Below are 26,328 nucleotides of genomic sequence, written 5' to 3' on the forward strand. Positions count from 1 at the left end.
TCATATTGTAAATTGAAAGGACTCTGTGAATAGTTTCTCTGCCGTCTTCACCACCAAATTGAGCTAATGATAATCTTCCCTTTAACACTTCCTTCAATCTTTTGGTGATTAATTTAGTAGCTATTTTAAGTCCTGAGTCCATAAGGGCAATAGGTCTATAGTTAGCAGGGTTTGAGTGGTCCTTATTCTTTTTGTGAATTGGGAGAATGCTGACACTTTGCATAGATTCAGGAGTAAATCCAGTTGTAATGATATTTTCAATAATTTGAAAAATTTCCTCCTGTAATTCCTTACACATGTATTTGATAGTTTTTTGTCTTAAACCTAGTTCATTGGGTGCTGTGGATTTCAAATTCTGAATTATCCATTCTTTCTCTTCCGTGGTAATTCTACCGAGTATTTTGTCATTGCAATTATCAATTAATGGATGTTTGTACTTGAAAAACTTGGTAATGTCAATTTGATGATTTCTTCCTCTAAAGTTGAGGTTTTGTTGATATTTGTCCTTGATCACATTGGCAACTTCATTGGGGTCACTAATTTCAGTTCCTTCGATAGATAATTTGTATGGTGGTGATGACGTTTTGTAAATTTTCTTTCTCAGATGTTTAGAGTTGGTTGCATAGTTTTGTTCCCACCATTTCATCTTTCTGTTCAAAGCCTTATCATGGCTCCATTTGATATGGTTCTTGATTTTCTCTTTGACACTTGCAAGACATTTTGGAACCTGTTCTAAAGTTTTACCAATAGTGGTCAAAAGTTTGTCACAAGGATATCCGTGCTCATTTCTATCAAGTATTAACATGAGCTTCTTATATTGCTTATTATATTTGTAGATTTTAGGATCAAGTTTAGGTGGATTGACCTCCACAAATTTGTCGCCTAGTTTATCACAAATGAAAAGCCATTTGTCGTTATCAGATTCTAAATTCTTAACTTGAGATACACATTCTTTGCTAATGGCCAGCACTTCTTTCTTATTTTTGGGATCTTGAAAGTTACGCTTCTTCCGAATTAACAAAGGTGTTCGTTGACATGAGAGGTCAAGTAGAATTTTAACCATTTTGTGATCTGATATGAAGTTGGCATTCAGTACTTCTCCAGATGCAATTGGAAAATCTGTGGATATGTAGTCTATTATAGACTTGGATTGTTTGTTAATAGTATAATGAAGGTGCCATGATAAATGAGGGAAAGGATAGTAATTAAGATTTCTCTTGTTAATAAGATCTAGTATGTTTTGATCAGTTCTTCTAGATTCGTTTGAGGAGTGATTCTCGGATAAAATCGCATTGTAATCACCTCCAATAATGATTTTGTAGTTAGGATATTTTTCAATTAGGTTGTCAAGAATATATGTGAATTCACATCTGTCAGCTGGTTGATTTGGAAAGTACGCAGAAATTACTAGAGTATTAATTGAATTGATTTTACATTTCACGCCAATAATTCGCGCGTTATTCTTAATGATCGGATCTAAGATGATTTCTTCAATATCTTTGAAAGTGCTTTTGTTGAGGCAAAGAGATACACCACAGGAATCTCTTGGATTGTGATAATATGTAAATGAAGAATAATATATAGAGGGAAAATCTGGACCAATGTAGACGCTTTTAACTTCCTGGAGCATGATTATATCAGGAGTGATTGAGTTGAGGCAGCCTCTTAGGGCTGATAATGGTTCTGCTCTGATATCATTAATGTTGAGGGTTAGAATAGATAATTCTGGAGCTACTGAAGTGAATCAAGTAGTTTTAGCTTTTTGTGACACTCATCAATTTCCTCTTGATATATCTTCCTCTTGGTATTATCTTTTGTACAACCAGACAGAAATGTTAGAGTAGCAATTCTATTGGTAATCATTAATTCTTCATTATTTGCTCTGATAATATTAGCCATTTCCTTAAATCCCATAGCCAATTTCTGATTCTGTCTTGCCTCAAGTTCTGCAATTCTTTTATCCATAGAAGCTTCAATTCTCTTGATTTCTTTTAGGTGAACTTGTTGCACTTTTTCAAGAGTAAAGGAAACGTCTTTCGCTGCAATTTTAGAAGATCTGCCTAAATTTTGTGAAATTTTGTGAACTGTATCAGGTTTCTTTTCCAGGAAATCTTCTAGCATTGGATAATTGAGAGCAAAATCCAATGTCCATTCATTCATTCCATATGCAGCATGGTTTACCAATCTGATGGCATTAGATAGATTGTTGAGTCTAATCAAACATATTCTCTTCTCTTGATTGATGATAAGTATGGATACAGGTTGGTCATTATTGTATTTTCTGGCAAGAGAGGATTCCGTTTGTATTCTAGCTCTAATCAAATCATTTCTTTCAGGCCATCTACCAATAATGTCAGAGTATTGCACATCCATTGCATAGTTGAATGGTATGTCGATTTTCATAGTGACTGTTTCCTCTGTTCTAGGAATAGTGATATCATATGTTTTTGCCTTACATAGATTATTTCTGGCTTTCATACTTTTGACAGTGATCACTGCTGCCATTTCTTTACCAATTCTAGCTCTAGCAATTTCAACAATGGGTTCACCAGTATCGCTTTCAATAGCATTCCTCCAATCTGCCTTGACTGTAGTTTTCCATAGTTCTCCTATTGGAATATTATGGACACGTATAATTTTGTTGGTGTCGTTTTCACATGATGAAGTGATATTGGCTTCTTTAAATTTTGTACGTAATGTTTCAACTGCCTGTTCTACTTGAGCGCAATCTTCAATAGTGACAATTATGGTATTATTGAGCTTAATGATCGGATTGATGGTGACATATTTGCCACTAAGTTTGTCCTTAATTAATTCAATTACCTCATTCTCTTCAAATATTTTGCTATATCTAACAGCAATATATCTGGGAGGAGTGATTTCCTTCACTGCTATGTCATTGATGTTGAATTCTTCATTGTCTTGTTGGACATTACTATTTTTCTTGTTCTCAGATAATAGTTTGTTAATATTCTTCATTCTTTCCTTCCATAACTCCCAAACATGTTTTCTGTCCTTATGGTTTTTAAAAGCCTTTCTTTCTGTGGTGATTTCGTATTTAATGTCATCAGAGAGTATTCTGAGAGTGGCTTTTACAACATGTTGGAAATTTAAGGTCATAGGGTTGTGTGGGCTAGCAATAACAGATACAATTTCTAAAATCTGATCAGTGTCAAGAAGAGTTCTGTTTGTATTTAGTTTAGCATTATTGTGTTTGAGAAAAGTTTTACCAACAATTTCATCAACTGACATGTCTTGTATGTTGAGGTTATTGGTCAGCTCATTATCCAACAATTCAATGTTGTCTTGGTTACTCATGCTCATACTATTAGTTTTAGCGGCCAATTCTTCATCAGCTATTGGATCAATAGTTGGGTACAATCTAGTGTCAACACTAGTAGAGCAATTGTGAGTAGGGTTGAGATTATTTGTCAAATTGGGCTCATTATCTACAGATGAACTAGCAGAAGCAATGTAGTCGCTTAATGATTGAAGTGAGCTAGAGTGCTTGGGTCCATGGTTGGGTCTTGTTTTACCGATCTTGCTGGGCATCCTAATTGAATTATTCTTCTTTTTTTTTAATTTGTATAACGAATCTGATCTTGTTGGTCTGATTAAATACCATTCAGTCAATAGCGCTTTGATCTTAATAACTGCCATCGTAATAGGGTCTTGATTACAGTTTGATCACAACGGTAACAATCTCAGTATTTATAACCGGTGGTAGTTGTACGGTACCAAATCAGTACAGTACTTCGTAGAGAGGGAGAGATAAGTTTTAAATTTAAGTTTAATGATTCGGAGATGGTTCTTTGGGTGGTGATAAAGGGTGCTCAAGGTGAACACCTAGCGGAGGTGTTGTGTTATTTTTTTTCCCTCGAGTTGAGATGATCATTAAAACCAAATTTTTATTGAAGTTCAAAAAAAAATGCCAAAAGAAAAATCGAGACATTCGTCGTCATCATCATCGAACGGCATCGGAGGTGGTGTTTCATCACATTCCGGAGTGAGCAAGGAACAAAAAACACTTCAAGCAAAAAAATATGTGGAAAAGGAAAGCAAAAGAAGATTGATTGTTGTGTTAGAAGGATGCCCTCTTGAAGTTGCAAAAATCGGAGACAAGTATAAATTATTAAACAGTGATGACCATCGTTCGTATTTGAGTAAACATGGAAAGAATCCAGATGATTACAGACCTGACGTTGTGCATCAAAGTTTACTCGCACTTTTTGACTCTCCTCTCAATAAGGCTGGACTTTTGCAAGTGTATATGCACACAGTTGATAATACACTCATTGAGGTCAATCCTCATACTCGTGTTCCTCGTACTTATAAACGCTTTGCAGGATTGATGGTGCAATTACTTTTCAAACACAAAATCAAGGCAGCTGAAACTGAGGCTGTTTTGTTTAAAATTATTAAGAATCCTGTGACGGACCATCTACCATCAACGGCGAGAAAAATTGCAGCAGAATTGTAAGTCCTTTTTTCAAATATTCATAATAGTGAGATTTACACGTTTTTTTAAGTAATGTGGAACAAGTAATTCGATTGGAAGAATATGTGCCAGTTTTGTGTAAAAAACAACGAGAAATGGTCAACAAAAAACCATCTAACGATGTTACTGATGTGTCAGAGGATGGACCAATGGTATTTATAATCGGAGCCTTTGCTCGTGGAGATTTGAAAGTTGATTATGCTGACGAATATGTGTCAATATCGAGTTATCCACTTTCAGCTGCCATGGTTTGCATGAAAGTGTGCAACGCATTTGAGGAACATTGGCAAGTTATTTAAAACATGCTACTGTTGTTCATGTAGGATTTTTCTAGCTTGGTATTTTGCTCTTTTTCTGCTTCTTTTTCATAAACTTGCCTACTTAAGGAATTTCTAGTTGCATTTTGACTTTCTGAATGTCGTAAATTATTACTAATGATCGATTGTAACAGTTTTGCTTGTTGTCGTGCTTCTTCTCTGCTTCTCTCTAAACCAAGTTCTCGTAACCGTTTAATTTCATTTTCTTTTGAAGCAATGAATTGTTTGAATTCTTCTCTTGCCTTGTTTCGATATTCTTCTTGCCTTTTCTTAAAATCATCATCTGAGCCGTTGATGATAACTTGATTAGTGTTTCTAACACTATCCAACTGAGCTTTCTTCTCCAATTCTTTTTTTTCAAGGACTTGGTTTTGGAGAGAATTATAAAATTCCTTTTGTTTTTCTCGTCGTTGTTGCCAGTAGGAAGGATCGGTTTTATGGTCGTATGAGTTCCTCATAAAGATAGAGTTATCGAAATCTGGTAGAGCTGTGTCGCTCATCTTAATACTTGAGTCTAATGCTTGTCGATGTTGTTGTTGAGCTAATTCTCTTGCATATGCATCCTTTTTGTTTCTGTCATTTTTAAATGTTTCTACCAGAGATGCATGCAATGCATGTACGTTATCCAGGTGAGTGGACTTTGTTTCTGCTTGTTGTGCCTCCTTCTCTGCTTTCTTCTTCTCTCTAGCTACATTTAAATTATAGTTATGGACTGCATTTGTGTTGTTCAGTGCGTCCTGTTTGAACGATTCGTCCACTTCTTTTTCTCTTTGAGATACCCATTCATTGTAAAATCTCTCCTTTTCGTGGTTGAAGTGAGTAATTTCCTTTTTGTTGTGCTTATCAATAAGTAGGTTTTTTAAGCCTATCCTAACGTCCTCTTCTTTGTCCTTGTCCAGTTCGAAGGGTGTTGATGGTCTTGGTTTAACAAGGGACCGATTGGGATCTGGGACATAAATTTGATCGATCGATTGTCCCACCTTATTCGATAGCGTATCTTTTCCAAACTTCTTTCTAGTCTGTAATTCTTTAGCGCTATGAGTAGGGCTTACATGCTTGAAATCCTCCGAGGAGACACTTGTGATCTTATCAACATCGTGGGGTGGGCCTAGAGATATGGCTGAAAAGTTGGATTTTGTGGATAGGTTTGCACTACAGGGTGAAGAAGCACAATGATCCAATATCGGAGTTGGTGCTCGAATGCTGAGCCCAAGTTCTTCGATCAATTTCTTCGTTCTTCGAGCGCTTTCATATTGCCCTCTTGGAGGAGCTGATGCATCTGTGGTAAGCAAAGTTTTGGTCAAGTTCTTTTCAATATTTTGCAAAAATGTTGCATCCCATTTTGGATGGCAGTTTTTTCCTTTGAATAATAGCTTGCATACATTTAAATTTACAGAATAGTCTTTCTTTGTTGCTTCGCTTGCTCTTTGTCCAATATTTTTGACAATTGACTCAATGACGGCTTTAACAACGTTTTTAGAGGCATGCACATTTGTTGCAATGTGTGACAGGTTCATCTTTTTCTTTCCATCGTTAAGAGGTACCTTGAGTGTTGATATACCGTATCGTTTCTGAAAATGTTCTGAAAGAATAAAAACTGGAGTTTGATGCTTGCGAGTGTATGAGCCGCAATCTTGAGTCTCTGTGTTGAAAGTTAACAGTCCTAAATTTGGAATTTCCACTGGATTTCCTGAAATTAGCTCATTTTCGATATATTTTAGGGTACTGTCCCAAATTTTCTAATTTTCAATGCTTGTGAGCAAGTTCAAGAAACAAATCACTTCACCTACCTTTACCAAAGAGTTGGTAATACCTAGTTGTTTTAAACCAGAGTCGTCACTTCCGATTTGAGGCTTCACCGCATTGAATCCTATACTATCCTTGAGTGGATTATTAATCTTGGAATGATAAGGGGGATTACTATTTACAGAGACTGGTATTTTTGTCGTCTCTATCATGGTCGAATTCGATTCTCGTTCTACCTTATTTTTCTTCTGCTTTCTTTTTGCTTGTTCCATCGATTGTCTGGTACTCGTCGGAACACTCAAACCAAACTGAGGAGTTTCAGATCTCATCAAAGGAGGCGAATCTTCTCTCATCCCACAACTACTATGCACCAATCGTCTTGTATTCTTCATGGCCGTGTTCTTTGTATCGTAGCAAGCGAGAATGAGATGATTCAACCGCTCCTGTTGATGTTGTTGTTGTTGATTCATTTTTCTTTTGAGATGTTCCTGGGTTTGGAGGCTATCGCGGTTACCCTCGAAAAACTACAGTAAGTTCAAACTCGAGTCAAAGAATGCTGGGATCGAGTGGTGTCTCGAGTGGTGTTTGAGTCTTCTTGAGAATATTTTCCATCATGAAACTCATCGCATCCCAACACACCTGCATAAGGCCATGGATGACGTTGTATGTCTGTTATCGCAGAGGAGGAGGAGCCAGAACGGACTGACTCGACCCTATAGTTACAAAAAAACTACAAGCATGATGAAAGGTGGAAATGGCGGCAAACAATTCGCACCGTAAAAAAATGATTTCAACAACCGGTCAAGCAACTGCTGCTGCTTCTTCGGCTCGGGAACGCTTCAATGTGTCGCCCTATATGATTACGGACAATGAGGAGGATGGGACAAGTTCGAACGTGGCATTATCATTTGATGAGGAGGATGGTGAAAATTTCGGTCAAGGACAAATTGAAATTGATTACAAATTAATTTGTACGGTATCAGGGCAATTTGATCTTGGAAGTGTTGTAAATTTGGATTTGAACTCAATAGGGATTGATAAAATCAAAAACCTCAGTCGGTGTCTTCGGCTTGAATATCTTGATTTGAGCAATAATGAAATTGAGCTTATTGAGGGCTTAGAGAATTTGTCACGCCTCAAAAGGTTGAGTTTGTCGAACAATAAGATCAAAAAACTAGAAGGTGTTGCTAACTTGAAGAACTTGCAAACTCTCATTTTGGAAAATAATCTAATCGAAAATTTGTCCGATATACAGGAGTTGCAACATTTAACAAACCTCAGATCAATTAATCTCAAAGGAAATTCTGTTTGTGAAAAGGAAGGGTTTGATGAAACATTGAAGTCCTACTGTAAAAAACTGCAATTCATTAATGGAGAGCATATCGCATTAAGATTTCCAACGTTAATCTTCGATGAAAAAGAAGATTCCTTTGAAATTCCATTATCCAAATCATGGACAGTAGACAACAACCAAAATTCCATATTTACATTTGAGGGATTTCCAGAGATTAACCCGAACGAATCTTTCAAAACTTTAAATGAATTCAAGAAGGAGGAAATTGATTGCAAAAAAACAGTTGCAAGAGCAGACACCATTATACAAGAAGTTCTCAAAGCATTGAGATAGCCGTTAGTCATTTGGGTTTTGTAGCTGCTCAATCTCCCACTTCTTCTCATGAATTTTCTTTAGGATCATTCCAAACTCCTCTACAAGCTTTTCAAACTCGTCACCAAGAGAAGAATACTTTTTAATTTCTGCATCCATATGATTACTTTGGGTTTGGAGTTGCTCAAACGTAGAATCAAGAGCCTTATACATTTGATGTAGAATGGGTACTGTTTGCTTATTGTAGGTGGACACTAGATATTCATACTTGATAGACCTATTAGAACAAAAAGTTATATGACAGCAGTTCAACGTGAGAAATAATCTTATCAAACACTTACGTTAATTTCAACTTCATGGCCTCGGTTCTCTCTACAAGCCATGAGATTGTTGACTCGTCGTACTGTCTGAAGCTGCCAAATTTGTAGTTGTCGAGCAATGTGCACAGAATATGAAGGTATTGGTTCATTTTGCTGAAATACGCAAAAATGTACTGGTGTAATTTTTGCTTGTCGGCTAGTATGTTTTCCTTTTCCTGTGCAATTTCGTTTAGATGACATTTCACAAGATGTGTGAGAGTCTTCTCTTGATTTGTTTGGCTGTTCGTTGTGTCTGACACAAAAATACTTGTGTGTTGATTTGGAAAAGGTTGGTAAAACTGTACAAGATCCTCATACATCATTTCCAATCGTCTTTCAAGCTCTGGAATGACTAGTTGCTGAATATCATTTGCGAAATTTGAATGGTCTGATTTGTTGCTGTTGGAGGATTGAGGATCAATTCCATAAATATTGACTGGTTCTTCAAGATGATGGGGTGTATCTGAAATATTCAAAGATTGCTCCACTTCGGACTGTAATAATTTAGCATCAAGTTGGCACAGACAATTGTAAAGCTTTGGATGGTCATATCTATACTCAATTTCATCTTCGATCATATCCTTCACTGTGTCCAGAATAATTAAATTCTGAAAATATTTTTGTTTTTCTCTTTCCAACAAGGATTCTAATCGTTTTAATTCCTTCTCCTCTTCTGTTCGGATACCAGTTTCTGGAGAAATATGCTCCGAGATTATAGATAATAATTTACAAAATTGAGGGTTTTCATTCATCACCTCTTGTGGTATGTGAAATAGCCCTAAAATATTATTATTTGCTGCTGAAATTTCTTCCTCCGAAATAATGTTTGCATGATGTGATTGAAAATTTTGAATATCGTCATTCTCATCATCATCCTTCATGTACAAATGATGCGTGTCATCATCGCAATCATTGGCTTGTTGCTCCGATGTTTCTATATCAATTCCAGACATGTTGTGAACAAGACTCTCTTTGGTGGGTGATTTCAAATAATTTGTTGTCCATGTTGATTCATCTTCCATGTCGTTAGGTGGTTGAATGGCCGGATTCTCTTCTGTGTACATTTTTTGATTTAAATTTGGCGCCAACCTCTACTAGCCGTTACACTTTAATTAATTTAAAAAAATCAAACAATCACCCATTCGATAAATCATCAAATTAACACACAAACACCGGGTTTTACACATCATATAATCTCTACCTCATAAATAATTATTTCATCCACTATTATTTTTATTATCATCATGTCTGCCACTGCACAAGCCAATTGCATTACCTTGAAAGGATCCACTGAAATTGTTGCCGAATTCTTCGGATACAGTGTCAATAGTTTACTCTATCAGAGAGGTATTTATCCTCCAGAGTCTTTCACCAAAGTATCTAAATATGGATTACCCATGATGGTCACTACAGATGAAACTTTGAAGAAGTATTTGAGTCAAGTATTGAATCAACTCTCCGCATGGCTCCTCCAAAAACAAGTTCAACAATTGGTTCTCGTAATCTCAAGTGTCAATACCTCTGAAGTATTGGAACGATGGCAATTTGTGATTGAGACTGATTCCGAAGTAACAGCCACGGAGGGACACAAAATTAAAGATCCAAAAGAGATTACCAGTGAAATTCAAGCAGTGATTCGACAAATTACTGCGAGTGTTACTTTCCTTCCACTTTTGAATGGACCTTGTACTTTTGATTTGTTAGTTTATACCTCGAAAGATACCTGTGTACCCATTGCATGGGAAGAATCAGATCCAAAATATATTGTCCATTCTTCAGAGGTTCGTTTGAGGTCATTCACGACCAAAGTTCACAAAGTCGATACTTTGGTTTCCTATAAGGACTTGTGAATGTCATGAGGGAAGCGTGTGGCATAAGAGCTGTATCACCTCTCTCTTTGTAATAAATTCACAAACAGCAACAACAATATAAAGATGATATTAGTTGTAAATTGAATGAAATGTTAACATATTAAATTAAATATTGCATCTTTGCAAAATAAAAAATGCGAGAGGATTCACACAAGAATTTTCTGAGACCTCGTCGAAGGTACATGACAGTTGTGGATTCCAATACTCGTGAGGAAGAATTTGTGGGATTTAATGATCGACCCGTGATTGATTTATTTGCACCTACGACGTCAATGAGAGAGTCACTGTTTGTAACCGAGCAAATGAAACAACAACAACAAATGAAAAAATCAATCGGAAAATCATCACCATTTGGAATAACCAACGATCGGAACATTTTATGTTTTGGTCTTTTATTATTGTTCTTCTTTTTCATTTCGACATGTGTATTTATTTTTTGGGTCGAACCAATAATATTAGGAAGGATTCATAGAGACGGAAACAGATTTTTATTTACCCTATCTGCACCTCTCACACCCAAGAAGTAGAAGAGAAAAATATTCTTTCAACCCGCTGTTCAAAGTGACGTTGTGAAATTCCTATATTATAATTATTTGGAGCTATTTCTCTAAAAAATATTATTTTATAATTTATATTGAATTAATTATACAGGCTCTCGATGTAGTCATCAGTATCAACATTTAACATGTCATCTTCATTCTCAACTCTCTTGTCATTGACATTCAGATCAGTATCAGAATCAAAAGAGGCCTGTTTGTTCACCGATTTACTGGAAGGAGATTTGTTGGCTGCAATGACCATGTCAATAGTTTTTTCATGGTTCTTCAGCTCTTGTTGTAACCTATCATTTTCTTCCTTTTTCTCCTCCTTCACTTCTTGCTCCTGCTTTTCTTGCTCCTCTTGCTTTTCCTTCATTCTATTTTTCAGTTTGGCCTTCTTTTCAGCGTATATTCGTTCCTCCTTTCTAAGATTGAGATCTCTACAAATTTGCTCCAAGTACTGTACACATTCATAATTTTCAGGATCTTTGTTATGGATTCTCTCATAGCACTTTTTAGCTTGCTGTAAATTGCCCACTCTTCGGTGACAACTTGCAACCATCAATTGCCAATCAATTTTGTTTGGTTGAATTTCTGAAGCTCTTTCGAAATATGCAAGAGCCTTCTCATAAATGTCATTTTTGACAAAGTAGAATCCAAGCCAAGATATCACATCAAGATTGATAGGATAGTTTTTGTAGGACTCTAGATAATAGTTGAAGGATTGACTTTCGTCGTTTTCTTTAGCATATATTGTTCCCAAGTCATAGAGAACCCCCGGATCAGTAGGAACCAGAGTAATTAGAACGTTAAACCATTCAATAGCAGTAATGTTATCACCCATCTTGGCATGAACACTTGCAAGTTGATAGATCACCTCAATATTTTCCGGTATCATTGAGTGTACTCGTCTAAAACAGACCAATGCTTCTTCGTACTCTCTCAACTCTCTTGTTACAAGACCGAGATTGTAAATTGCTTGGACACAGTCTGATTCGCACTCGAGAGCTCTTTGATACATTTCTTTAGCCTCTCTGTATTCCTTATTAAGATAGTGGCAATTACCTCTATTCACTAGGGCGTTCGCATTATACTTGTCTGATTCTACTGCAATATTTGCATATTTTTCAGCATTTTTCATATCACCCTCCAAGAGATACAGGAATGAAAGATTGGTTGCAGAGCGGGCTTGAAGTTTTCTATCCTTCTTTTCAAATTGTTTGAGAGCCTCAATTGCTTTTTGGAATTGCTTATGTTTCATGTAAGTTAATGCTTTGGTCATTTCCACTTCGCTCACAATATTACATTTTTCTCTCTTCAATTCATAAGATTTCAATTGTTCAATCACAAAGTCATAACCCTTCTCCCAATCATCTTCAATGAGTTCTGCGATGAGTTTAGCACTCTTCAAAATGAAATCATATTGTTTTCGTTGATAATCCTTTAAATAGTCTCTCAAACCATCATTCATAAGAGAATTGTGTTCATCATCCAAATCTTCATCAGCTGGTAGACCGGGAATATTTACGTTCAACAACCTTAGGAATGCCTTTCTCATTTCTTTTTTGTTACCTGTACTATAATGACACACTACCAGATTGAACGCTGCGTCTATGTCATTATTATTATTCTCAATCACTTCTTCAAAATTGGCAATGGCATCTGAATATTGGCCAATTTTAATAAGGGCCACCCCAATATTTTTCCTGATTTTGTTTCGAATTGTTTTGTATTCGTTGGTAATTTGGTCCAGAGCCATTCTATACATTTTAATTGCAAGTGGATAGTCTCCCTTCTCGAAAAATATGTTCCCAATATTCACTCGAAGTCTTCCAGCATGCTCAAATTCCTTATTCCGCACAATGGCATCATAGGTATCAAGAGCTTCCGTATACATGCCATTCAATTGATAGGCTCTTGCCAAGTTAAATTGTACTGCATATGACAGCTCATGGTTTGGATCCTGATTTAATTGCTTCTCTTGCTTGAAACGCAGCAAGGCCTTTTCTCTCTTTTCAGCCTCTTTTGCTTTGTCCAATGCCATGGCAAAGTCTTTGGTGTGACACAACATTGCACTTTCCTCGATTGCTTTATGTACGTTTAACTCCATTTCAGCAGCCATGTATGCATCACTATTTTCACTCTTCTTTTGAAGAGGAGGAGCTCGTCCTCTGCCTCCAACAAAGTTTTCCGAGAGAGGGTCTTTCTTCTTCGATGAGAATCCAGCCGCATTAATTGAAGTCATTGGTCTTTGTTGTATTTCTTCTCCAGCAAGCATTGCCGAGGCAGTCCCAACAAAAGGACCTCTCGAAGCAGTACCTGGAATACCTCCCCAAGGATTTCCCGATTGCAATGGTCTCATGGGTCCACCTCTCGTCGCTGGATATCCTGGAGCGGTACTCATGGAGTCTCCGAAATCATTGAGCAACGTCTCTGTAGAATTATATCCATAATTTGAAAAGGCATTACCAAACGCTCCTTGTATATCCTCATCCATGCCATCTCCAAAGCTATACAAATCTTCCTCTTGTCCGTATTGATTCATCCTGATCATTATTTTTTTATACGTGTTCGATTTTGTTTCGTAAATTTAGGCGGGAAGGTTGCAGGATGCTTTCAAACCCGAAAAATTTGCGTAACCTTCCAAATCCATGCTCGAGGCGTGTGCTCCTTCCCTTGAGTTGCCTCATTCACAACAACAACATCATCATCGGAAAGAGAGTCCTTTCCTCAAGACTTCAACAACACGAGAGAAATCAGATGATCCTATGAAAAGACATGAGGGTAAAATTTTCTTTTATTGGGGATGGAAGAAAGATGATTCGTTTTGCCAGGTCCTCTCCTTACTATTCTCAATAATTTTGTTATACCTATTGTTAGGATTACCCATATTTCCCAACCTCACTATTGGGTTCGTTGAAGGTTTTGATTACGATGGCATGGAAGAATCCGTGAGGAAAGTTTGCAGAGCTGTTGAAAACTTTGTTGATCAATTTCCATATTATGACTCCTCCGAATGTGTTTCCTATGATGCGTGCGATCCAAATCTCAACACAAAGATTCCAGATTTCAAATGTGAAAAAGGTTTTGGTATGGATGTGGAATGCAATTGCACGGGTGAGATGCTTTCTTTGCACTTCCCAGTGGTAGGTTGTTTTTGAGAAACTCAATGCAATTTCCATATCGACACCAAGTTCCAAGTTGCTTCATGCACCCTTCGTAAAACTGGGTTCAGATGAGGTCTTTGAGTGTCTAACGAAAAGAATTGGAGAAATTTATTATGAAAATCGCATGCAAAATGAACACATATTTCGGCAAGTGGTAGGTTCTCCCCGAGGAATTGGTCAGTTATATCCTGGTATTAAATGGAGAACAACAGATAAGGAGATATGCAAGAGTGGAGCACCTGCTTTTGATTGCCCCAATTTTGATTTCAGAACTCGGCCATGGTATGTGAATGCTGCTTCAGGCTCAAAGTCAATTGTGTTCGTTCTTGACGTATCTTCTTCGATGAGTATGAATCACAGAATTGAAATTGCTGTTTTTGCTGTAGAAAATGTGATCGATGGTCTTACGGAGAGAGATCGTGTTGGAATTGTTTTTTTCAGCTCATCCGCATTCTTTTGTTCGCTACATGGAAAAACTCTACTTCTTGCCACTCCCGAAAACAAAAAGCTCCTGAAAGCTTGTTTGGAAGATATGATGCCATTTGGAGAAACAAACTTTGAAAATGCATTCGAATTGGCATTTGATTTATTTGAAGCAGAGGCCTCTAATAGCTCATTTAATCTCATGCCAACGTGTGAAAAAGTGATTCTTTTCCTTACTGACGGCGAAATTACTGACGGAGAAGATCCAACACCACTCATTGAACGAGAAAATGAAAAATTCGATGCTAAAATATTTAGTTTCAGTTTGGGGTCAGATGCTGACTTGGAAATACCAAAACGTATTGCATGCAAAAATCGAGGTTTGTGGAACAAAATTTCGGACCATAATCTTCTCGATTTAAGAACTCAAATGTCATCATACTATGAGTATTTGAGCTTTCGTTTGACAGACCAGCACGTCACGTGGTCAGATCCTTTCATGGATGTTACTGGACTTGGTGAAATAGTTTCTGTCTCTAGTCCATGTATTAGTCAACGAGGCAGATTTCTAGGAGTGGCTGTATCTGCTTGCAATTCCTCACTTGTGAAAAATGATCCAGAATACACAAAAAGAAAGGCAAATAATTTTAAAAAGTGTCCTGATGACATTCCTGAAGATTTTCTCATCTACTTGAGAAGTGGAGAAAGCTGTGATTATTGTGGAAACTGTGATTTTCAACGATGGTATTTTGTGCTTGCTTGGTCAACTTTGAGCGTGTTGCTGGTTGCCTTACTAGCCACATTGTTAACTTGTTTGTACATTTTTATTCGAAAGATCATTCGAAAAAAGAAGTGGCAACGTTTAAAAGACGAAGTATACACAGAATCGCTGACTCACAGGCCTTCATTTTATAAGAAACGTGGAAAATTGGAAAAAATTGTTCTTCCTTTAAAGATTGAAGACGAAGAACTGGTGGTGACACACAGATAGGGTTTTTTGATTTGAATTTGATGAAGCGTTGTTGAGAAAAAGCAGTATTCTTCCTTAAAGGGATCCTCATTAAGCACGAGAAACCTGTGAATGGGAGAAATGGAACATTGATGTCAAATTTGACTCAAAGAGAACATCTAGCATTAAGATCACAGTAAATGACTTCAAGTAAACATCAACAAGGAAACAGGTGTCATTCGTCATCCAAAAAAATGCAAAAATTTGCGAGGTCAAGCGTCAACAACAATTTAGCCTCACAACTTGGCAGACTTGTATTCGGACGTTCTTTCATATTTGCCTGTCTTGTTTTTCTAACAGTCTTTTTAGTTTATTTATTTGTTTCTCATCTCTCTAATTCCTCTCTATCGAAACAACAACAACAACAAGATTCATCACTTCTAGTGAATGATGTCCATTTTACACTCACCAAAGATGGAAAGAAGAAATCTCTTGTTCCGAATGACGATGAAGATAAAACACCAGTAGATCCTCGACTTCCAAAGAGACAACAAGTCGATTTTCAAAAACATGAAATGATTGAAAGAATGGATGATTTGGAATATGATGCCAGAGTTTCTAAACATGAATTTTTGAAGAGTGACAAAATTGATATCGAGTACTTTGCAAAGGGTATCATTTTGTCGAACAAATTGGAACCTTTTTATGTCAACGAAGAATTAGAACAACAAGTTTCAATTCGTAGTAATCCAAATCGATTGAAAGAGTACTTTTTCACACCCGAGTTGCGACAAAAGATTAAGAGTAGCTCCTTGACAGATAGAAGAAAGAAGGAAATTTATAAAATTGGAGAGTTGAATGGAGACAGATATCGTGTCACGAGTGATGTTCCTGGTTTTAAGGTCCATGTGAAATTCAACCAACTCGCTTATCGAGATGATTTTGTTCATTATCCCTTTGTAAAGCCAAGAACAAAAAAGGCATACTGTGAGGATGATAACTTGTGCCAAACTGAACACGGAAATAACATGTGCTCCATTTGCGACATTGGAAAAGACAAGATTCAAAGCAAATTCTTTTACAAGAGTTGGTGCTACAAACCAAATATTGATTTTGCAATTGTCTCAATTGAAGATGGTATTTTAGACTATGGTACGGACCATCCCGAAGTGAGACACTCAATTTTTGACAAGAGTGGAAATTTATATTCCATGCCTGTTTGGCATCCAATCAAACTTCAAGAAGAACACAAATGGAGTGTTGCTTACAATCCTCAAATTGCTGTGGTAGGAAATGTTTGGTTCCCAAGTGGTAAGTGTTGTATGTGACTTGAAATATTTTTAATGTCATTCTTGTTGGTGTGATTGAACGCACATTGATGCGTAACGTTACGGAATTCAAAAACCATGACACATTCACAACAGCTGTGGGACACTTTCCAATTGAAATTTTACCAAGAATTATTCTTCTCTCGACCTATCTTCCATATAATATTCCAATTCTTGTCTACGGTGGAGAATATGTGGAAAAAACAATCAAACTTTTAACCGATGCTGGAGTTTTTCCAAAAGAGAGAGTTTTCATTTATGCGGAACCAAACATTTATTACACAGCCAAAAGATTATACTTTTTGCATTCCAACGAAGATGTCTATACTCCACTCACGACCGATATTGCATTGAGAGTTGCCTCAAGTGCTCTTCAACAACCTCTTAAGAGAAATTTAATTTCAAATCCAATTCGAAAGGACACAAAGAGAGATTATATTCTAGTTGTGGATCGATCGGATTCCAATATGAGAAGAATTAATAACAATGATCAAATGGTGAAACAAATCTCTGAATTGGTCAAGGACTCGATGGATGTCGTTTCTGTGAAATTATCCAAATTAAGTTCCTTCTTGGAAATTGGAAAAGTTTTCTACGATGCCAAAGCAATTATTGCACCACATGGTGCAGGACTTGCAAATTTGAGTTTCGCAAAAAGATCTACCAAATTTGTCATTGAAATTGGATGGCCAGGAAGACCAAAAGATTTCCATTGGCCTGGAGATTATTATTGTCAATCGAGAGGTTCAGGACTCAAGTATTATGCAGTCACTGCTGTAGAAGGACATTACAGTTCCTCTTCTGGAATGAAAGTGGATGTGGATGAAATTGTGAGCATTGTAAAGGATGAGTTTAAACTGTAAAAAATTTAAACAGTGAATCATCGATCAAATAGTAATAACTAAAAGTGTTTGAAATTTTTTGCAAGACCATGTAAGAAGATTCATAAATTTGAATTCTTAAAAGATAGAGATCTCTTCGCACAAAGTGTTTTCCACCCATTCGAAATGTTCATGTATCTATATTGGTCCATTCATCTCTTAAGATTTGGACTTTAGAAGTAGCAAGTTGTTTAGATCATCATTGTTTGGCCAAGAGGTTCAAAAGATTCACATCGTTTGACAATGATTCTTGTCCTTCTTGTTCCATTCCAACTTTAACTTGTTATTGATCAAATCCATAAATAATTGATTCGTGTCCAATTGATGCAGTCGATAACGTCCCAAGGCATGGATCATGGTTCTCTCCACTTGATCATGTTCATATAAATTACATTGTGTCACATCCACACGACATTCTCCAAAATATTTCTTTTCATGCACCATTTTGTAAAGTATTTTGAAAATTGTATCTCGTTGTTCATGTTGTGTATGTAATCCAATGGTAACGAGTGGTGATTTGAACTCTTGTTTCATGAGAATTTTAAGTGTTGGCAATTCAGACTCAATGATACGAGTTTCATTCAGCATCACTTCCTTTGGTAGGTTTCGAATAAAAATCATTCCACTCAATTTTTGAATCATCGATTGATAATATTCTTGAAATTCTTCTTGAAATGAAAGAGCATAAATACGAAAACGAATCATTTCACCAGAATTCAATGAGATCCTGATATCATGATCTTCATCAGACATATGGAATGGCTCATGCACAAACACTCGTCTCTCGCCAATATAATCTCCCATTCCACACGGATCATAATCAATCTCATGGAAGTATCGAGAAAATAATTGAGTGTTGAATCCTTCAGCTATGTTGTATCCGTGATTGGAGAAAGTAGCAAAACAAGGTAATTTCTCTTCCTCTACGTTTTGAGAATCAAGAGGAGATTTCAATAGACTCGGAGAAGATTTCTTTTGTGAACTGTCAGTTGTCAATTTATGTTTGATGAAAGAACGTAAAGTGAAATAGACAGACATGAGAGAGGGACGAGATTTGATACGATGATCGTGGTGTTGTTGTTGATTATCTTCATGACATGGATCATACACTTCTTTAATCACATTTCGATCCACATACAAGTGTTTCACTAACAATTGACTCCATAAATTCATATCATTTGCGATCGAACGATAAAACCATGAACGAAGTCAAGGATAAATTTTCGAAGAGTTTTTGGTGAACTCGAAATGCAGGGCAATAGGTGGTTTGGAAGAACGTCCCTGAAAGCGTGTTCATGATTTGCAGACGTCGAATCTTGAGGTTTGGACATTTTTTCTCAAACCACTTGGGTTTGAAAGTTCAGAACGAGTTCCAAGTTCAAAATAAAAGAACAAAATAAAATGTTTCTCCAACACAATGGAATCATTGATCCCTCCGATGAGTTTCTTCTCTCTCAAATTTTCTCCTATTTGAAACATGAAACCATTTATCAAAGAATGAGTCTTGTATGTCGGGATTGGTATCAAGTAATTTCTAAAGGTTACTTCATGGGAGAGGAATTTTATTTGGATGAACATGTCATCTTTGAATATTCCTGTACGAATATTGAAGAATTGTTATCAATGAAAACAAATACATCCAATACAATAGTATTGAATCCAAATGATAATAATTATTCCCATTTGATAGAATTTGCATTGGAATTTCAACGATTTTATTCAACGCTTGTGTTTGATCCTTATTATCCAGAAAGGAGATCAAGTGATGAATTTCGTTTAATGAGACGTTTTCAATCATTCATGTCGAAGAGATTCATTCATTATCTTAGATTTTTGCAAAACAAACATGGAACCATCCAAGGTGTGAAAATAGTGAACATGTACGAAATATTGTTATTGGATGACTCGATGAAAATGATTGGCTTGATGAGCTCGCTGTTTCCCTCTGTGACCATTGTGCGAAGTGCACTGTCATTCCCGTATGGTCGATCGCTTGATTACTTGTTAGAAATTGCAACAGGGTTTGACAAGTTACAAAAAGTGTATTTACTTTCGTTTTCTGTTGATCAAGCACACGTACTTGCTTCAAGTTTTGAAGAGAGCTCTTCAACCATTCCACCCAAAAACCCTTTTGTACAGCAAACAATTCAAGACACTACAAGAAACTATCCACATGTTCATTTTGTGAATACTGATTTTACAATTTATGCCTATTTAGAGTCAAGTCAGGTGGTTGAGCAATTAATAACAACATTGAACCGTCTGAAACGTAATGATCATCCACCACGATCACATCATATTGAAAAAGAAACTGCATCTCCATCGTCACAGAACGAGTTGTACAGTCCCAATGAAATATTTACATCCGATTTAGAGTTATTGTCCACTCTCAAGGCTGAACCTTGGATGTTGCATTTTCATGTGGCGAATGAGAATATTTTGACAATGGCAATACGTTTAAAGTTTAGAGAGAGTGTCAAGTATATCCTTTCAAAGAATTCTGCATTGTTAACCAAATCCACAAATCATCTACGGCGTAACTTCAAGCATCAAAGTCCTCTCTCAGTGGCCTTAACTTGCACAAGCCCTGAGGATGGAATTTTGGATGACATTATTTTAGCATTACAAAAACTTTCCAAAAAGAGTGATGAATACATTCATGATGCTGTTACCAAGATTCTTCCCTTAAATGACAAGCGTATACTTCATGCAGAGCCGCATTCGACCTTATTGGATTTCTTCATTTTACCACTCACACCACAAGTAGAGAAATATGTACATGAAAAATATGGTTTTGACAACTCTTTAGCCAATTTATTGAACTATCAAACAGGATATTCATTCACACATTATATTTTACAACATTTTCCGTTGCAGTGGACAAAACTAAAGACCTTACACCCTGAAAAAGTATTTCGAGATTTCGAGTCATTTCAAGATTCACTTCTTGGATCGAATCCATTACATGCACTATGCAGCTCTCATTGTCCTTTATCAATCTTTAAAGATGTCATGAATAGCTATTACAATAGTCATCCAGAAATTTTGGAACAACATTTGAGAGGTACCACGATTGGAAATCAATCTCCCTTACACACTCTCTTTTTCTTGAATGTGAATCATTTTAAAGAGATGCCTGAGAAGTTTTGGATCCTTTGGGAGAAATGTGGCTCAATTTTGAGGAAATACCTCCTATTACCAAATGCAAATGGAGAAACACCGCTCGAATTGTTACTGTCTTGCATTCGTCAAGGCAATATTTCACAAATTGAAGATTTCATACGACATGTAGTTTCACAAATGGCACTTGAAAACGAGAAGAATGCGCTTCAAATATTTCGAAAATTGTGCCTTCAAAGAAAGTCTTTCACTCTATTGTATATTATTTGTCGAGCTTTGGATGGTCGACTCTTTCCGTTACAGCCAGACGATGAAGGATATGATTTTCTAACATGGACTACAAATCTATTAGATTCGACTACTATTAAGAACCAATATTATTATGTGTTGAAGAATGGAAATTTGAACTTTCAGTATCGATTTCCCAAGATCAATCGAACATTGTTACATTTTGTGGTGGAATCAAAATGCAAAAATAGTGCCATATTGATACCTTTTTTGATACATTTTGGAGTTGGAGTGAATGAAGTGGATACAAGAGGAAATACATGTCTCCATCTCATTGATGATGTTTGTAGTCGATGGAGTGGAGAGTATCATATTGCCAAGTTGTTGAGAAATATGGGCGCAAAAGTCAATATTTACAACCATGATGGACGAGAACCATGTTCAAGAATGCGACCTCGACGCACCATATGGAAGAGCAAACAAGTGGTTTCAGTGTTTATATGTGAACATTGTTTAAAATATTTTACGTCACAGAAAGCAATGCATAAACATGAAGAAGCAAAACATGCACCACATGTTTCGAAAGAGTAAACAATAAAATTTGTTTGTTAATTAAAGGAAGGACTAATGGGTTTGTAGTCTCTCCAAACACCCAACCTTGATAAAGGTCCGGTGTTTGTGGGATTTTCTGCATATTTTGTCAATTGACTGGTGATGGTGTTCATCAGCGAAGGAAAAGAGAACAGCTCTTTTGAAGCAGCGGATGACTTTATCTCAAGTTGTGTGTCCGCTGATAACTTTTTGGATTTGACTGCCAAAGAAAGAGCAGAAAGAGAGTTCAACAAAAACATCAAGATGTTATTAAGAATATGAACCAATTTATGAATAGATCATCCAGACGTCGTGGCGGATATGACAGAAATCGTGGATATTATCAGAGATACCAACCATACAACAGTCCACAACCAGCATCAAGTGGGAATTTAGATCTACGAACGATCAACGGAGGTATAGAGGTAGCATCATTCAAAATGGACACTTTACTCAAATGCATCAAGTTTTTCAAGAAAGGAATGTGGGCTGCAAAGATAGATCTGAAGAAAGGTTATTTCCACATTCCAATACACCCAGAATCCCAACACTTACTAGGATTCCAATTCGAAGGGATGGTATTCGAATTCTGTTGTCTTCCATTCGGTCTTGCCCCAGCTCCAATTATATTCACCAAGATTTTCAAAGAAATTATTATTGTTTGGAGAAGCAATGGTATAATGGTTTACATTTACATAGACGACACGTTAATCCCTGCCTTCTCATTAGAAGAACTATGGGATCATATAATGACCATCGTCCTCGATTTATTATTCCTAGGTTGGTGGCTGTTGCAATTAGAAAAATGTGTATTGGTCCCAACTCAATCAATCGACTTCCTTGGAGTTTCTCTAGACTTTGTATCAGGCCGCATTCTTATTCCATCAGAGAAGATAAGTACAACATTAGAAATCTCAAACGAGCTTACTCAAGCAGAAAAATCAAGAAAGTTTATCAGATGCCGACACGTGGCCAAGTTCATAGGCAAATTGGAATTCCTTTCAGTAGCCAATCATTACATTCCCCCCTTTCTCCACAGACTAAGGAGAGACATGTTAATTGTGGTTCAAAAGAAAGGTTGGAATTCAAGCATGTTGATCAACAGAGGAGCAAAGAAAGATCTATTAATCCTTCAGCACATAGTTCAGGAGAACATTGGTGTACCTTTCGAGCTAGAATGGCCAACTCCGATCACAGTCAACTCAGAAGCTTCCCCACAGGGTACGGCATCCATGCTTGTTCAAATATTCTGGTGGGCAAATTCGACTCGATGGAGGATTTACATATCAATCAGAAAGAACTCCTGGCAATCCTCTACTTTTTTCGTCAAGCAGACCAACTCAACAGCTATCCTCCTCACACCAATTTCGAAATTCGGGAAGACAATACCACAGCCCTCAGTTATCTAAGGAAAGGTTATGGAACGTACGATCATCTCGCATCGATCTCAAAGGACATTTGGTCGATTCTGCTAAAACGAAAATGGTGGATTTCAAAGGTGGGTATTCATTCCATCCCATCAAAACATGATCGCAGATCGGTTAAGTCGATTATGAGATTGGCGTTCTTCCGAAGATCTACTCGACCTTATTCACAGAGAATTCGGTTACCATACTGTCGACAGGTTCGCGACATCAAATTCAGCAGTCCACGTTCAATTCAACTCTTGGCACGACAACGACGCTTTTCAGTCTCTTTGGGAAACAGACTCAATCAATTATTGCGTTCCTCCTCTTGGTCTAATTCCTCAAACAATCGTCCACATCATCAAATCGAGGGCTCGAGGGACATTAGTAGTTCCTAATTGGCCCTCCTCTCCCTGGTTCTCAGTACTGCTGAAAATATCAGAAAGCAGTATAAGTGTTCCAAGAAGTTTGATCATTATCGAGCCATACACAGAATTGTTCAACAAATTCGAGAATCTGGAAATGATTGCCTTCAAAGTGAATGGCACTCTATTTCACAACTAACTGATTTTAGTATAATTGTGTCCCTCTCTCCATCTACTCTAAAAGAATATGCGAAAATCTATGGTCTTTTCTCTTGGTTTATTACTGGTTTCGATTTTCACAAAGAGTCTGAGAGAGCAATGGATAATTTCTGTGGTTACCTTTCCAACCACAAAGAAGGATACCTCATCCAGAAAGCAAAGAATGCTATCCAGTTTTTCGCCGACCTCGAAGGTTGGGAGTTAAAAACTACCCCGTAGATATGGTAGAGTGGTTAAAGGTTCAAAAAGAATTTGGTCTTTGATCGACAGGAAAAAGATCGTAAGAGATCCCATTCGGCCCTCTCACATCGCTGCTTATATTTCAATGTGCAATCCTCAATCACCGGACGAATGTTTGTATTTGCCTTTACGGCTGCAATCCTAGTAATAGGTTTTAGATTGTTCGCTCGCCCTGGTGAATTATGTGAGTTGAAATGGTCAGATGTTGAGATTGATAAACCGAAGAAAAATTGGATCCATATCAATCTATCTGGTCACAAAACTGACTTTTTCTTCAATGATCGACCTCATCCAATCGATCCAGTGATCAGTGTAAATAGTTTTTGTCTTGTTCAAATTCTTAAGACCTATATGAACCTTGTTAAGGAATTTAAATCTCCTGATTCACCTCTACTCTCATTTCGAGATAATCAATTCCTTACAACCACACCAATTTCAGAATTAATATGAAATGCAATTAGATTAATGGATAGCAAAACAAAAGTCTCCGGACATAGCTTACGTATAGGTGCTTCTATCAAAATTTCCTCGAAAGGATGATATGTTCTGAACGAAATGAAGGGCATGAATGTTTCGATTTTAAACATTAAAAGAGTTTGGTTGAGCAACGAAAAATATTTTCATGCTCAAATTTTTTCTCCATATTCGTGCGTTTTGATTTGCTTAGTAACATTGAGACAGTGCAGGTCCATCTTGATCGAATCTTTTCGACAAGGATTTTACTGAGCTCACCATATATTTTAATATTTTAATTTCATGTATTTAATTCATCATGTTATCTTATTTTCATGGATTTATCAAGAAATTGCTTAATGTGACTTCTTGCGCTTCACATCTTAGAATCATTGTCTCTGCCTTCCTCCTTCATACACTTCCTTGCGTTTCTTTGGTTTTCTCCTTTTTTCCGATGGGCGGTTTTTGGAGTTTTTTTACCTTCTCAAATCTTAATTAATACTCGGGACTCTGCTGAATAAAGTCAATTGCAGAAAATCCCTTTACTCTCATGGAAATAAATTCTATGCGTTCAAAAAAGAAATAGGACATAAATCGTCTCGGGATTGTGATAGGAATAATGTTGAGTGTGATGAGAACAATCTTGTTTGTGATCATGATCATACCAACACAGCAAGAAAAGCAAGTTCGAGAAAAATTGTTGTGGAATTTCTCTGCAAGATTATGAACAATATTTGTTCAACGACAAAATTTATGATTGCACAAACCAAGTGATAGGAATACCGATCAATAACCGAATTTACTCAACCGAACAACGGTTTAGAATTGATTTTCAGTTTGATACAACACAAATGTAATAATTTTTGCATTTATGATTTGTGTAGCATCCTTTTTAAGTCACATCGAATTGTTGTAATTGAACATTTAACAGATACACAACGCCTATTTTCCCTACCTAAAAAAGTTGCTCAAAGCATTACAATAGGTTGAATATTAAGTACAATGGTCTTCCTCCAATGCCGGACAACAAACTACCAACTCAAGAAACGATTAACAGAGAAAAAGTGACACAAAAAATTCAGTCACTGAAATCTCACTTCCATCAATTGAAGAAGCCTTATCAGCACTCGATAATGCTGAACTTTCAAACGAAGAAATTGCAAAATTGAAAAAGAACACAAAAAAAACAAGGATACCAACTCAATGTTCAGAATGTAAAAATTTAAAAGGACGCAAAGAATGTGGTTTATGCAAAGTATGCTGTTTAAACAAAGGAGGTTGCAATCATCATTTCCGATATTACAAAGTCATTGACTCACTTCAAGACTATTCAGTTATAATTGCAGATTATGAAACTACAGATTTCAAAGTCAGAAGTTTTACTGACTTTTATGCAGACAATCTTAGCAACAACAGCACTATTGAGTTTCCACAATTTATTCGTCCTAGAAGAAAAATAGAAAAATCAGTCGTAGAATTGACTAATATTTCAAATGAAATGGTGCTTAATGGAGTGCGTGAAGATCAAGCAATTTCTAGATTGGTTGCAGAGCTTCCGAAAAAAGCAATAATTATTGCTCACAATTCTCCATTTGACAAAGATGCAATATTTAAAGCATACATGTATTGGAGGCAGAAAAAACTCTTGCAATCTAATTTCAAGGAAAATCGGTTGATATTTGGGAATTATCAAACAAAAATTATTAGAAAAATTAGAAAATTACAAGCTCGGAACAATATTCAAAACCTTATTTGATCGTGATATTGTAGATCAACATCGAGCAAAAAGTGATGTTATTGCATTGAAGCAAATATTGCAACATCCTAGAATATTCGGAAATGATGTAATTAATTCTGTGAAACGGTACTTGTCGGAGATCACAATCAAAGCCAGAGATTGTATTGTATTTGATGCTAATGGTAACAAACTATGTAATGATGATTTAATAGAGACTAGAGTATTAGGATTGATTGAAAACAAACGATAAACCTTCTCTGCTTGTTTCCGCTTTGATTGGCCCA

The 26,328-nt window shown here is 36.5% G+C and overlaps 11 protein-coding genes across 11 annotated transcripts in view; 6 read left to right on the forward strand and 5 right to left on the reverse strand.

The window, feature by feature from the left end:
- Positions 1–3,552, reverse strand: part of FDP41_000453 (uncharacterized protein) — a gene marked incomplete at both ends in the record, with an annotated part of 5,965 nt that extends 2,413 nt beyond the window's left edge. Inside the window, 2 exons of the mRNA XM_044707954.1 lie at positions 1–1,688; positions 1,736–3,552. The exon at positions 1–1,688 is cut by the window's left edge and continues 515 nt beyond it. Of these exons, the coding sequence (XP_044569267.1) occupies positions 1–1,688; positions 1,736–3,552 (3,505 nt within the window). The remainder of the gene's footprint in view (positions 1,689–1,735) is intronic.
- A 376-nt stretch (positions 3,553–3,928) lies between these two features.
- FDP41_000454 (uncharacterized protein) lies at positions 3,929–4,756 on the forward strand (the record flags this gene model as incomplete). Its single annotated transcript, XM_044707965.1, has 3 exons — positions 3,929–4,476; positions 4,530–4,650; positions 4,739–4,756. The coding sequence occupies 3 exons, from the start codon at positions 3,929–3,931 to the stop codon at positions 4,754–4,756; spliced, it is 687 nt and encodes a 228-aa protein (XP_044569268.1).
- Positions 4,757–4,793: 37 nt separating this feature from the next.
- On the reverse strand, positions 4,794–7,031 carry FDP41_000455 (uncharacterized protein; the record flags this gene model as incomplete). Its single annotated transcript, XM_044707976.1, has 2 exons — positions 4,794–6,554; positions 6,606–7,031. 2 exons carry the CDS (start codon positions 7,029–7,031, stop codon positions 4,794–4,796), a joined length of 2,187 nt encoding a protein of 728 aa, XP_044569269.1.
- A 314-nt stretch (positions 7,032–7,345) lies between these two features.
- FDP41_000456 (uncharacterized protein) lies at positions 7,346–8,188 on the forward strand (the record flags this gene model as incomplete). The annotated part of the gene is made up of 1 exon (XM_044707987.1): positions 7,346–8,188. One exon carries the CDS (start codon positions 7,346–7,348, stop codon positions 8,186–8,188), a length of 843 nt encoding a protein of 280 aa, XP_044569270.1.
- Positions 8,189–8,191: 3 nt separating this feature from the next.
- FDP41_000457 (uncharacterized protein) lies at positions 8,192–9,590 on the reverse strand (the record flags this gene model as incomplete). The annotated part of the gene is made up of 2 exons (XM_044707998.1): positions 8,192–8,444; positions 8,509–9,590. 2 exons carry the CDS (start codon positions 9,588–9,590, stop codon positions 8,192–8,194), a joined length of 1,335 nt encoding a protein of 444 aa, XP_044569271.1.
- Positions 9,591–9,770: 180 nt separating this feature from the next.
- FDP41_000458 (uncharacterized protein) lies at positions 9,771–10,376 on the forward strand (the record flags this gene model as incomplete). The annotated part of the gene is made up of 1 exon (XM_044708009.1): positions 9,771–10,376. The coding sequence occupies one exon, from the start codon at positions 9,771–9,773 to the stop codon at positions 10,374–10,376; it is 606 nt and encodes a 201-aa protein (XP_044569272.1).
- Positions 10,377–11,036: 660 nt separating this feature from the next.
- FDP41_000459 (uncharacterized protein) lies at positions 11,037–13,490 on the reverse strand (the record flags this gene model as incomplete). Its single annotated transcript, XM_044708020.1, has 1 exon — positions 11,037–13,490. The coding sequence occupies one exon, from the start codon at positions 13,488–13,490 to the stop codon at positions 11,037–11,039; it is 2,454 nt and encodes an 817-aa protein (XP_044569273.1).
- A 97-nt stretch (positions 13,491–13,587) lies between these two features.
- On the forward strand, positions 13,588–15,517 carry FDP41_000460 (uncharacterized protein; the record flags this gene model as incomplete). Its single annotated transcript, XM_044708032.1, has 2 exons — positions 13,588–14,082; positions 14,138–15,517. 2 exons carry the CDS (start codon positions 13,588–13,590, stop codon positions 15,515–15,517), a joined length of 1,875 nt encoding a protein of 624 aa, XP_044569274.1.
- A 212-nt stretch (positions 15,518–15,729) lies between these two features.
- On the forward strand, positions 15,730–17,666 carry FDP41_000461 (uncharacterized protein; the record flags this gene model as incomplete). The annotated part of the gene is made up of 2 exons (XM_044708043.1): positions 15,730–16,786; positions 16,900–17,666. The coding sequence occupies 2 exons, from the start codon at positions 15,730–15,732 to the stop codon at positions 17,664–17,666; spliced, it is 1,824 nt and encodes a 607-aa protein (XP_044569275.1).
- A 246-nt stretch (positions 17,667–17,912) lies between these two features.
- Positions 17,913–18,857, reverse strand: FDP41_000462 (uncharacterized protein; the record flags this gene model as incomplete). Its single annotated transcript, XM_044708054.1, has 1 exon — positions 17,913–18,857. The coding sequence occupies one exon, from the start codon at positions 18,855–18,857 to the stop codon at positions 17,913–17,915; it is 945 nt and encodes a 314-aa protein (XP_044569276.1).
- Positions 18,858–19,085: 228 nt separating this feature from the next.
- Positions 19,086–21,623, forward strand: FDP41_000463 (uncharacterized protein; the record flags this gene model as incomplete). Its single annotated transcript, XM_044708065.1, has 1 exon — positions 19,086–21,623. The coding sequence occupies one exon, from the start codon at positions 19,086–19,088 to the stop codon at positions 21,621–21,623; it is 2,538 nt and encodes an 845-aa protein (XP_044569277.1).
- Between the last annotated feature and the right edge of the window lie 4,705 nt (positions 21,624–26,328).

The sequence above is a fragment of the Naegleria fowleri genome (assembly GCF_008403515.1).
Source record: "Naegleria fowleri strain ATCC 30894 chromosome Unknown tig2, whole genome shotgun sequence".
In the NCBI taxonomy this organism is placed as follows: domain Eukaryota; phylum Heterolobosea; class Eutetramitea; order Acrasida; family Naegleriidae; genus Naegleria; species Naegleria fowleri.